This window comes from Sorex araneus, chromosome 1 (genome assembly GCF_027595985.1).
Source record: "Sorex araneus isolate mSorAra2 chromosome 1, mSorAra2.pri, whole genome shotgun sequence".
NCBI lineage: Eukaryota > Metazoa > Chordata > Mammalia > Eulipotyphla > Soricidae > Sorex > Sorex araneus.
In genome coordinates this window covers 231,091,414-231,104,461 of record NC_073302.1, presented here as the reverse complement: position 1 = coordinate 231,104,461, position 13,048 = coordinate 231,091,414, and the positions used below count along the sequence as shown (strand labels likewise).

The 13,048-nt window shown below is 38.5% G+C and overlaps 1 protein-coding gene across 3 annotated transcripts in view; it reads left to right on the top strand.

Moving 5' to 3' along the window:
* Window positions 1-13,048, top strand: part of RAP1GDS1 (Rap1 GTPase-GDP dissociation stimulator 1) — a 228,224-nt gene that overhangs the window by 78,569 nt on the left and 136,607 nt on the right. For all 3 annotated transcript variants that reach the window (XM_055131099.1, XM_055131090.1, XM_055131083.1), the window contains exon 3: window positions 3,400-3,522. In XM_055131099.1, coding sequence (XP_054987074.1) covers window positions 3,400-3,522 — 123 coding nt within the window. The remainder of the gene's footprint in view (window positions 1-3,399; window positions 3,523-13,048) is intronic.

Here is a 13,048-nt window from a genome sequence, read left to right as displayed (position 1 = left end):
TTTAGAGATGCAGCTCTTGTGTAAAGTGTTCTTTGTAAAATGGCCTTAGAAGTTGACAGATCATTTTAGGAAAGCAGACCAAGAATTTGAGTTTTCCCATTCTTGAAAATTACAATTCCAGTTGCTTGATGTATTTGAATTATTTTTCTGCTTATATTAGGAGGAAATATAAGTAAATATTTTTGATTTTTAAATTTTATTATTTTTTATTTAATGAATCACCGTGCAATCAGGAATTACCTGGTGGTGCTCAAGGGACTATATTGGATGCTGGGAATTGAACCCGGGTTAGCCGCATGCAAGGCAAATCCCTTACCCACTCCAGCCCTGGGTCGGCCACGTGACACATCATAAGACACTCCCTATCCATTTTCCATAATTACCACACCATATTTTATGGGGTTCAGACAGTAGGCAACAAATCATAGAGGGAAATTATACATACACACACACACACACACACACACACACACATATATATATGTATATATACACCTCTCAGAGAGCCTGGCAAGCTACCAAGAATATCCCACCTGTATGGCAGAGCCTGGCAAGCTACCTGTGGCCATATTCAATATGCCAAAAACAGTAACAATAACGGGTCTCATTCCCCTGTCCCTGATAGAGCCTCCAATCTGGCAGCGTTGGGAAAGATGAGTAAGGAGAGGCTACCAAAATCTCAGGGCTGGGATGAATGGAGAAGTTACTGGTGCCCGCTCGAGTAAATTGATGAACAAAGGGATAACAGTGATACAGTGACAGTCAAAAGCAGATGACTGTGGCAAGGGGACTAGAATTAGGGAGATCTTCAGAAGATGGTTACATTTTGTAAAGGCTCGAGCTTTGAAGCACCATGACTGTAAAGAGGATGGGATATGCAGAAGATGCTGTTAAGATGGAATCCATGGAAATATATTCTATTTAAAGCAAGTGATAGAACAGCATTTATTAAAAGAAAAAATTGTAATTCTTTTAAGGCATCTGGTTTAGATAGATTTTCTGCCAATCACTGAGATTGAGATTTGAATTAATCTAAAGAAGAGTAAATTTGAATTCAGGAATGTCAGATTTGGGTTATTTATGGTATATATATAACTGCAAATGTTTTGTTTTGCTTTTGTTAGGTAAGAAATTTCTCACTTGGGGGTTGGAAATAAAGCTTTGGATTATTAAATCAGATTGCACAGGCACAGGATTTCTGTGCACAGTTCCCCAGAGTCCCATCAGAACTGGTCCCTGATAAGCCCTGAGCAAAGCTGGGTGTGCCCCCCCCAAAAAAAATAATAATTTAAAAGTTCTTTGCCTGGGCAATTTCTATCACCATTACCGATGCCCTTGTTATCTTTCATGGCCATATTCTAAGTCTCTTGCCCGCACGCCTGGCTGTCTTCCCCGGGGCCCCTTGGAGGGGATGGACTCCAGCTTCCTTCCCTGCCCTGAGCAGAGCTCCCGGTGGCCGAAGACCTCCAGAACCTAGCCACAGCCTTGCTCAAGGCCCCTCTCCACACGTTTGGACAAGCCTTATGCATGAAGGTACCAGCAGAGAAACCCAGGTGTGTGTAATCCCATCAACAGTCAACATCCAGAGACTTAAAAGCAAGCTCCCAGAAGTAGGATATCTTACAACCTACTTCTCCCTCTGGGAGAAACTAGCAAGCTGCTGAGAGTTTCCTGCCCACATGGGACAGACAGCCTTGCAAGCTTCCCATGATATTCTCATATGCCAAAGCCAGTAACAAGCTGAATCTCATTCCCCTGACCCTGAGAGAGCCTCCAATGCAGCATCATTGGGAAGGCCGAGTAGAGAGAGACTTCTAAAATCTCAGGGATAGGACGAATGGAGAGGTTACTGAGACTGATCGAGAAATTCAACGATCAATGGGATTTCGTGATTCTAAGTAACAGATAAATGAAGTGGCTTTGATTCATAGAAGGACTCTCTTGATATTTTTACAAAGAAGGCCAGGAAAGCAGAGGCCTCTTAGACTTCTTAGACTTGTGAATACCATGGCCACAATGACTTTTACTTGTTTCTCTTTAGTGACTAAATGAGTTTTATGAAAAACATAATCTGTGTATGGAGCAATATAGTCTTCCAATATGAGGTGAGGTTTTTTCAAATTGTAATTTAGGCAGCATGGTTAAGTAGTCTTAACATTTCTGGTTTTGAGTAAGAGTTATTGCATCTTCACTATTGTCTTAAGTCATACATAAGACTAGATACTCTTCCCTCCCCACCAGTCTTGCTGCTTGTAAATCACAGTTTTGTAATCTGTGAGGTCAATGGTTTGTCATCATTTGATACTGTATTCTCATATTTTGTATCTCTATATACTGAAATTGAGATCATTTATATTTGTCCTCCCTCTCTTACTGCACTTAACATGGTACTCTCTAGGTTTTCCATGCTGCAAGAGCTACAAGGTTTTATCTTCTAGAGCTGAATAGTATTCATGGTGTATATGTCACAACCTTTTTATTAATTTATATCTGTCACTGAATGTTTGGGTTATGTAATGTGGCTTTTGTACTTAATGCTGCAATGAACTTGGCTCTTCATGTATATTTTGGAATTAATGTTTTTGTATGTGTGGGGGGGTGGGGGATACCAAGAATAGGGAAGCTTTATTTTTACTTTTTTGAGTAGTCACCATACTGATATCTGTAGAGGTCAAACCAGAAAACATTGCTATAGTCTTCCTGTGCCCATACAAAAGGACATGGCTCTGAATAAACTATGCAAAGGACTGAAGGAGAAGAGAAAACAATATTTACAAGTCAACAGAACACAAAGAAAGAAGTTACAGATAAACACAGAGGAAAGTTGCCAATAAACCTAAACTACCTGAGGCTATGTTACCCTACAGCTGTCCTTTCCTTTTATAGTCTACCATTATCCTGTAAAATTATTTTCCATCCTGCCATTTTTGTGATATGTTTGTTCTTTTCTTTGACATTTAATAAAACTGCCACAGCATTTTTGGAGTCCATAGAAATTATATTCAATAATACATGAATTGTGATATGTTATAATACAGATTTGGGAAAGTATAAAAATATATTCCTACTCCAAATATAAAGGATTACAACTTGTATCAAAAAGTTTAGTATGCAAATGATATTCAGAAAGTATTCTTTTGTGGTCAAACTGTAGGTAGACAAAAACTATTAAATTATACACATTGTATTTTTGTATCATAAAGCATATAAAATAATGTATTGCAAGTGTTTGGTAGAAATAAGACTAAAATGACCTGTGGAGTGGAAGGTAATTTTATATAAGTAATAACTTTTGTTTGATATTGAAGCTAATGTTTATTATAAAGGCTAAAAATTCCTTAATATGTCAGTGTAGTGTTGAAGATTTTCATTGAAACGCTTTGTTTGTATCTCTTTCAGATATGGAAACAAGTGAAAAAATTCAAGGAAGTGGAATACTTCAGCTATTTGCAAGTCTGTTGATTCCACAGTCTTCCTGCACTGTCAAAGTAGCTAACATCATAGCAGAAATAGCAAAAAATGGTGAGGTTTTTCCTCAAGAACTTTTCTGCTGGGAACCTCTTCAGTTTTACACCTTACTTGTCAGTATGTTTTATTAATTTATGATTTAATTTTGTAGATTAGACATTTTAATTTCTCTATCTTTTGACTATTCATATAATAGTTTAGAATGACTATAGCCATATAGTCATTCTATTTCTACATTTTCTGTTTTCTGTTCTAGCCTTCAATGTAGAATTGAGAGCTGGAGAAATAATATCTGGGTAAGATACTATTCTTATACACAGTTAACACGTGTTTGATCCCTGGCATCCCATATTGTCCCCCTAAGTGCCACCTGGAGCAATTCCTGAGAGCAGAGCCAGAAGGAACCCCAGAATATTGCCAGGTGTGACCCCAAAACAAACAAATTGGGAAAAAAAAAGGTAGAATTGGAGGGAATGTGTTTGTCCCTGCTCACTTGGATCATTAATACCTATGTTGTTTCTTTTTTTTTTTTTTTTTTGCTTTTTGGGTCACACCTGGCGATGCACAGGGGTTACTCCTGGCTCTGCACTCAGGAATTACCCCTGGCGGTGCTCAGGGGACCATATGGGATTTGAACCCGGGTCGGCCACATGCAAGGCAAACGCCCTACCTGCTGTGCTATCTCTCCAGCCCCCCTATGTTGTTTCTTAAGGTTTCCACTGAGCCATTCATCTCCATTATTATAAGAATTTAGTTTTTTATGCATGTGTTTGTTTATGTTACACTCCCATAAATTGATCATCATTAGAAATAAAAAAGTTTCTAAATTTTTTATTTGAAATAAATAAAATAATAAAGAAAGAGAAATAAAAAAAGGTCTGCCTTAACTACTGACACTAGCGCTTAACTGCAGTAACACAGTTGAAATATATGTTCTTTTACTGCAGTCAATCTTGTAAATTATTTATTTCTTAAGAATACTTTGGGGTCATAGAGATAGTACTGAGTTTGGTGCTTGTCTTGTATTCAGCCATCCCTTGGCACTGCATATGTGCTCCAGAGCCAGCAGTGACCCTGATGCACAGAGCCAAGAGTAGACTTCAGAGTACTGCCAACTGTGGCTCAAAAGAACAAAAGCAGACATATTAAAGGACACTCTGGAAATTATTATTATTATTATTATTGTTTTTTATTGAGATCACATAGGTTTACAAACATCTTAGCGTTTATATATTTTAGGACTGGAGTGATAGCATGGCGAGTAGGGCATTTGCATTGCACATGGCCAACCTGGGTTTGATTCTTGCATCCCTCTTGGAGAGCCCAGCAAGCTACCGACAGTATCCTGCCAGCATGGCAGAGCCGGGCAAGCTACCCATGGTGTATTTGATATGCCAAAAACAGTAACAACAAGTCTCACAATGGAGACGTTACTGGTGCCTGCTCAAGCAAGTCAATGAACAACAAGACGACAGTGCGACAGTGCTACAGGACTGCAGTATAAATGCACCTTGCCCATCACCAATACGTTGATATTCTTCAACCATAACCCATTAGATCCCTTTATCTACCCTTCCCCATAACTTCAGTTCTGTGTCAGAATCCCGAGAATTTGAAAAACTCCGAAATATTTTTTTTTATTATTATTTTTTAATTAATGATTCACTGTGAGGTACAGTTACAGATTTACACATTTTCGTGCCTGTGTTTCCCTCATACAATGTTCGAGAACTCATACCTCCACAAGTGCCCATTCTCCACCACCAATGAACCCAGTATCCCTCCCACCCCCAATCCCAGCGCCCCCCCCACCCCACCCCGCCTCTGTGGCAAGGCATTCCCTATTGTTCTCTCTCTCCTTTTGGGTGTTGTGGTTTGCAATAGGGGTATTGAGTGGCCATTGTGTTCAGTCTATAGTCTACTTTCAGCACGCATCTCTCTACCTGAGTGGGTTCTACAACCACATTTTACTTGCTGTTCCCTTCTCTATCTGAGCTGCCTTTTCCCCCAGCATGTGAGGGCAGCTTCCAAACTGTGGAGCAAACCTCCTGGTACTTATTTCTACTATTCTTGGGTGTTAACCTCCCATTCTGTTGTTTTATATTCCGTAGATGAGTGCAACATTTCTATGTCTGTCTCTTTCTTTCTGACTCATTTTGCTTAGCATGATACTCTCCAGGTTGATCCACTTATATGCAAAGTTCATGACTTCATCTTTTCTAACAGCTGCATAGTATTCTATTGTATAGATGTACCAAAGTTTCTTTAACCAGTCATCTGTTCTCGGACACTCGGGGTTTTTCCAAATTCTGGCTATTGTAAACAGCGCTGCGATGAACATATAAGTGCAGATGTCATTTCGACTATACTTTTTTGCTTCTCCGGGATATATTCCCAGCAGTGGTATTGCTGGGTCAAATGGGAGTTCAATTTCTAATTTTTTGAGAAGCGTCCATATTGTATTCCAAAAGGGCTGAACCAGTCAGCATTCCCACCAGCATTGTAGGAGGGTCCCTTTCTCCCCACATCCTCGACAACAGCAGTTGCTTTTGTTCTTTTGGATGTGTGCCAGTCTCTGTGGTTTGAGGTAGTATCTCATAGTTGTTTTAATCTGCATCTCCCTGATGATTAGTAATGAAGAGCATTTTTTTCATGTGCCTTTTGAACATTTGTATCTCTTCCGTGAAAAAGTTTCTGTTGATTTCTTCACCCTATTTTATGATGGGGTTGGATGTTTTCTTCTTGTAGCGTTCAACCAGTGCCTTATATACCCTTGATATCAACCTCCTATCAGATGGGTATTGAGTGAATATCCTTTCCCATTCTGTAGGTTGTCTTTGTATTCTGGTTACTGTATCTTTTGCGGTGCGGAAGCTTCTTAGTTAAATATAGTCCCATTTGTTTATCTCTGTTTCCACTTGGTTGGTCAGTTGCGTATCATCTTTGAAGATACCTTTAGCTTCAGTATCGTGGAGGGTTTTGCCGACCTTGTCTTCAGTGTACCTTTTGGACTGTCGTCTGATGTTGAGGTCTTTAGTCCATTTTGATCTGACTTTTGTGCATGGTGTCAGGTCGAGGTCTAAGCCCATTCTTTTGCATGTGGTTGTCCTGTTGTGCCAGCACCATTTGTTAAAGAGGCTTTCCTTGCTCCACTTCACATCTCTTGCTCTCTTATCAAATGTTAGGTGATCATACATTAGGGTTTGTGTGTAGGGGTATTCCACCCTGTTCTATTGGTCTGTGGCTCTGCCTTTGTTACAGTATCATGCTGTTTTAATTGTTACAGCTTTGTAGTAAAGTTTAAGGTTGGGGAGGATGATGCCTCCCATCGTCATTTTCCCAAGAATTGTAGGGTAGGACGTTTGCCTTGCACTCGGCCAACCCAGGTTCGAATCCCAGCATCCCATATGGTCCCCTGAGCACCGCCAGGAGTAATTCCTGAGTGCAAAACCAGGAGTATCCCCTGTGCATCGCCAGGTGTGACCCAAAAAGCAAAAAAAAAAAAAGAAGTTACGGAGACCGCTCGAGAAATTCAATGATGATGATGAATTTAAGATAGGGAAAAGCCATATTCCACAAAATACGTTTAGTGTACCTCAGTTTCTTAAAATTTGACCGTACCTTTTTTTAATAAGTTTTGTATATTATTATTTTATAAAAATAATTTAAAATATTTGGCTTCATTTTTATAATTATGGTGACAGGTGAAACTTTTAAAGTAGTATGTCCTGTTTGAACTCAGTGAAAAAATTAGTTCAAATGTCTGTTACCAAAAAAATTATTTTTCTTTTTTAACTACAAGCTGGGGATTTGGCACATATCAAGAATGTATTGAGACTTTGAGTTCAGATTTTATTCCTGCCACTGCAAAATGAAAAGTTGGAAGAAAAGTGCTTTTCCAGTGCTTTTCAAGTTCAATGAGGTTCTGTTTTGAGCAATCATTTTTAGGCTGTTGACTGAAAACTGGCTGCCTATCCTTTATATGTTATATGTAAGTTACATAAGTATACAGTTCTCTAAGCTTTGCTTTGAATTTGTTCTTGTTATAAATGTTCAGAGGTTTTCCTCTAGTCTTTGAGTATTTATTTTACTATCTACAGTAGTAAAATACTACTATTGGTATTGGTAAACCAATAATAATATAGTACTATTTACATACTTTATTACTGCTCTGAATGGTGGTTTTTTTAGGGTAACAATTTCTGAAACAGATTTAGAGACAAAAAAGAATAGTGCCTACCACAGAGTGAGGCTTGTGGCAGGCGAGGAAAGTGGCAGGAGGGAGAAAGAGGACATTGGTGGTAGGAAATGTACATTAGTGAAGAGATGGGTGGTGGAACATTGTATGACTGAAACTCAGTCATGAACAGCTTTGGACTATTCATGTTGATTCAATAAAAAAATTAAAAGTTAAAAACACAGATTTAGTTTGAAAATGATCCACTCCAGACATTGTTTGCTAAAACTAGATCTGTCAATGTCTAATTTTAGATATAAAGAATCTGGATTATTTTTAATTTCATTAAAATTTCAGATTTGGGGGAAGTCAAGAATCAAAATTTTTGGTTAATTTTTTCCATTTTTATATTCTCTTTATATTTATCTATATAATACTTTGTCACTTTCTGGATTACTGGTATTACAGGATGCTTGACGGGTGTGCTCAAAAGACTGATTTTTAGTTTTATTTTTAGCATTTGACTTTAAGGAGGTTTGTTAAGGGCATATACTAAACATTTGTTTAAAACAGCTGGGGTACATTTAAATGGTTTATAAAACATAAAAGACTTTAAGAACCGTGATTTTCAATGCTGTTGATATTAATGTTCTAGGAATATCATATTGGTGCTATACCACAGCACCAAAATATCCACATCTCTCCACCTGTATCTCTTAAGTTCCTCTCAACCCCCACTTCCCCTTCTTAGCAAACAGTTTTATAGGTAGACTGTAAGTTTTGTTTCCACTGGCCATTGAATATTTCCTTAATATGTTTCTCTGTTTTCCACTTATGAGATCTCTCAGTACTTATCTTCTCTCTCTCTCTCACTCACCTAGCATGGTATGATAACGGCCAATTCCATGTAAGGTGCAACAAACTGCAAAATTTTATCTTATATATGAGTAGAATTTCATTGTCTGTATGTGCCATAATTTCTTCATTCCTATTCATCTCTTCTTGGGCACTTGGGTTTTTTCAAGATCTTAGCTGTTGTGAATAGCACTGCAGCGAATATCGGAGTGAAAATATCTTTGACTGGAGCGGTAGCACAGTGGGTAGGGCATTGGCTTTGCACGCGGCCGACCGAGGTTTGATTCCTCCATCCCTCTTAGAGAGCCTGGCAAGGTACTGAGAGTGTCCCGCCTGCATGGCAGAGCCTGGCAAGCTACCCGTGTTGTATTTGATAAGCCAAAAACAGTAACAACAAGTCTCACAATGGAGATGTTACTGGTGCCCGCTCGAGTATATCGATGAACAAAGGGATGACATTGCTACAGTGCTCATAGGTTCATGCCAAAAGAGGAATTTCTAGGCTATATAGAAACTATCAGTTTTTTTAGACATCTTTAAGCTGTTTTTCACTGTGGTTGAACCAGATGACATTCCTATCAAGAGTGAAAGAAGTTTTCTTTTTTATTTTTCGTCACATCCTTGCCACCACTAGTTCTTTCTGTTTTTGAAGTATGAAATTTTCATTGGTGTGAGTGATATCTCATTGCTTTATAAATTTGTGTTTCCCAGGTGATAAGTGAAAACCAGTTCAACAAAGTGAAAAAGTCTTTCCACATATCTATTGGCCTTCTTTACTTATGTTTTCTTTTAGAATGTGTGTGCATAATTTCTGTTTTTTTTTGGGGGGGCTGTTCATTTTGCTGTTTCATTTCTTCTTGGTTTTGTGCCATGCCCAACTGTGCTCAGTACTTTATTTCTGGCTCTGCACTCAATGATCACTGCTGATGGGCTTAGGGGGAATCTATGGGGTGCCAGGGATTGAACCTGGGTCTGTCACATGGAAGGTTTTGGGGTTATTAGTACTTTTCTATTCCTCTGATACTGCATTTGTGAAGAAAGAGTATTTTCTCCCACTAAAGGTGTTTTTGTTTTAGTCATTGTTTTGCAGTGCTGAAATTTTTAGTTTCATGAAGTTCTGTTTTATTTCTGTTTCTGTTTATCCAGTGACATTAAGTTATTAAAGATACTTCTGAAGTCCATACTATAGCGAGGTTTGCATATATTTCCCATAATGTAATTTATGGATTTGGGTCTAATATCAAGAACTTTGCTCCATTTGAAATTCATCTTTGTGGTGTGAGTTGTGGGGGTCCATTTTTTTTTTTCATTATTATGGCTAACCTGTTTTCCTATCACTATATTTTGAAGAGGCTTTCCTTGTTCCTCCTTTTACACCAAGCTTTGTTGAAGGTTTAATGTCCATATATCTGAAGGTTTATTTCCGAACTCTCAGGTCTGTTCCATTGGTCATCATCTATAATAGTCTGTTTTTAAATTAGTATGTTAGGGTAAATATCCAAATACCTCATTGGGTTTAATTCCTAGCACCCAAAGTCTCCCAAACATCACCATATACAGTTCTGGATGCCCTTGAGCTCTGTCGGGCATGACACCGCAGGCCCCCAGCACCATTGGAGTGACCAGGTATCCCTGTATTGCAAGTCTTAAGCAGCTTTGCTTCCTTAAGCCCTTATATTGGACCACTTAGGTGGCTGGCTGAGAATTACCAGGGCGCCTCTGGGCCTCCTGAGCACTTAATGGGAACACCCCCCCCCCCCGCCTGCAGCCAATAAAATAAAAATAAATTGATTAATCAAATTTAGTCAGGAAAAGCAATGGCTCCCATCTTTTTTTCTCTCAGGATTATTTTGGTATTTGGGGAGTTTTATTACTGTATGTTAATTTTAGCAGTATTTGTATCAACTCACTGAAGAATGGCATGGGAATTTTTTTTCCTTTTAATTTCCTTTTTATTCAGTTTTTGTGCTATTCCCAGTGGTACTCAATTACTACTTCTAGGTTGGTGCTCAGGGGTTACTCTTAGCAGAGGTCAGAGGACTATGCAGTGCCAGGGATTGACTTTTTTTGTTGTTTTTGTTCATTAAAATATATGAAAAGCTATAGCCTTTTCAAATATTTGCTTTTTTCCCTCTACTTTTTTTGTAGTCTGAGAAGATGCTTAATATAGATTTCCCCATTTTATGGAATCATGTTGCGTGTCCTCCTGGTAGTCTGTCTTAGACCCTGTGCACTAAAAAATAGTGACTCTTGCCTTTATGGGCTAGAGAAGCCTATGCACATCAATTAAGTGTTTTTTTTTAAATTAATGTCTTCAAGACTAATTTTTCTTATTCAGATTTTTGGGTTTTATTATTTTCTTCTTCTTTTGTCTGGGGGACAGCTGGCAGTGATCAGGGTTGCACCTGGATTGGTGGTACTCAGGAGTTGTCCTGGCAGTGCTCAGAGAAACCCTATGATGCTGTGGATCAAACCCAGGCCTTCCTTCTGCATAAACTAAGCCTATATCATTCTCCTAATGATTTGATGTCTCCTTGATGACTTCTTAATTCTCCTTTATGGTTATATAGCCTCAGTATTGGTCTTTTATAAGCTTTCCTAATTAGAAGTTTGTGTTGTCTGTATGACTACTGCAGGTGCAGTCTTTTTATTATTTCTACTTCTAAAAAGTTTTAAATTTAATTGAATCACCCTGAGATACACATTTGCAAATCTGTTCATGATGGGGTTTTAGTCATACAATGTCCCATCACTTATCTCTCCATCAGTGTACATTGTACAGTGTACCACAAATGTCCTCACTATCCCTTCTGCCACCTTATCCCACTCCCCTGTAGGCTGCCTCTAAAGACAGGCACTTTCCTTCACTTTCCCCCTCCCCTTCTTCTTTCTCTCTCTTTTTGGGCTCATGGCTTGCAACACAGATCATGTTTAGACCTTTACCTATTTTCAGCACGCAGTTTGTAACCAGAGTGATCCTTTCCAACTATCATTGTCATAGTGGTCCCTTCTCTATTCCAACTGCCCTCTCCCCCAGCACTTGAGGCAGGCTTTCAACCGTGGACTTATTCTCCTGACCCTTGTTTCTAATGTCCTTGGGCATTAGTCTCATCCTATGTTTTCTTTATATCTCAGAAATGAGTGCAATCGTTCTATGTCTGTCCATCTTCTTTTGACTCATTTCACTCAGCATGATACTCTCCATGTCTGTCCATTTATAAGTCCATCTTTGACTTCATTTTTCTTAACAGCTGCTTAGTATTTCATTACATAGATGTACCGATAGTTACTTTAACCAGTCATGTTCTCGGGCACTCAGGTTGTTTTCAGATTCTGGCCTTTGAATTACAGCCTTTTTCTTTACTTTTCTTTTTAAATTGAATCATATTGAGCTACAGTTAGAAAACTTTCATGTTTGACTTTCAGTCATACAATGATTGAACACCCATGCTTCCACCAGTGTACATTTTCCACCAACAGTGTCCCCAGTATCCCTTCCGCCCTGTGCCATCCCTCCCCCTGCCCTTATGGCAGACACTTTCCCTCTTACTCTCTCTCTACTTATGGGTATTATGGTTTATAATGCAGATAATGACAGGCCATTATGTTTGGTCCTCTACTTTCAGCACACACCTCCCCTCCTAAATGATCTTTCCAACCATCATTGACTTAGTGTTCCCTTCTCTATCCCAGCTGCCTTCTCCCCCAGCTCATAAGACAGACTTCCAACCACAGAGCAATCTTCCTGGCCCTTGTCTCTACCGTCCTTGGGTTTTAGTCTCATATTTCAATACTTTATATTCCACAAATGAATGCAGTGATTCTATGTCTGTCCCTCTCTTTCTGACTCATTTTACTTAGCATGATACTCTCCGTGACCGTCCACTTACAGGCAGATTTTATGACTTCATCTTTCTGATACCTGCATAGTATTCCATTATGTAGATGTACCGGAGTTTCTTTAACCAGTCGTCTATTCTCGACACTCCAGTTGTTTCCAGATTCTGGCTATTGTGAACAGTGCATTACAGCCTTTTTAAAGGGAGTTTTTTGCCTGGAAGATTTTTTTCCTAGCCTTTTAATTTGAACCTTTGTTTATCATGACAGTTCAGGTATGTCTTATAAGTGGCAGAAGCTTTGATTCATTTTTCTAATCTGTTGACACAGTACTTTGATTTTAGGCTATTTGCAAAAGGTGAGATCATTGAAATGAATTAATTTATCGTTATTATTTTTCATGGCATAGGGGTTTTTGTAAAGTGTGTCTTTGCTACTTGGCTATCTTTTATTTTATTCCCTTGTAATTGGTTATCTGCCTTTAATGCAGAAAATTCCAATAGCCTTTTATTGGTTTTATCCTCAGATAATTTTTTTGAGACTTATGTGCTTTACTTCTGAAGTTTTGAATGTGTATCTCTTAATTTTAAAATAAGTGAGCTTCTTGCATGACATATAACCCGTTACTCCAATATATTTTAATTTTTAAAAATTAAAATTAAGAAATATTAAGGTTGAGTTTCGGTGTGCAATATTTTATACCAATATTCA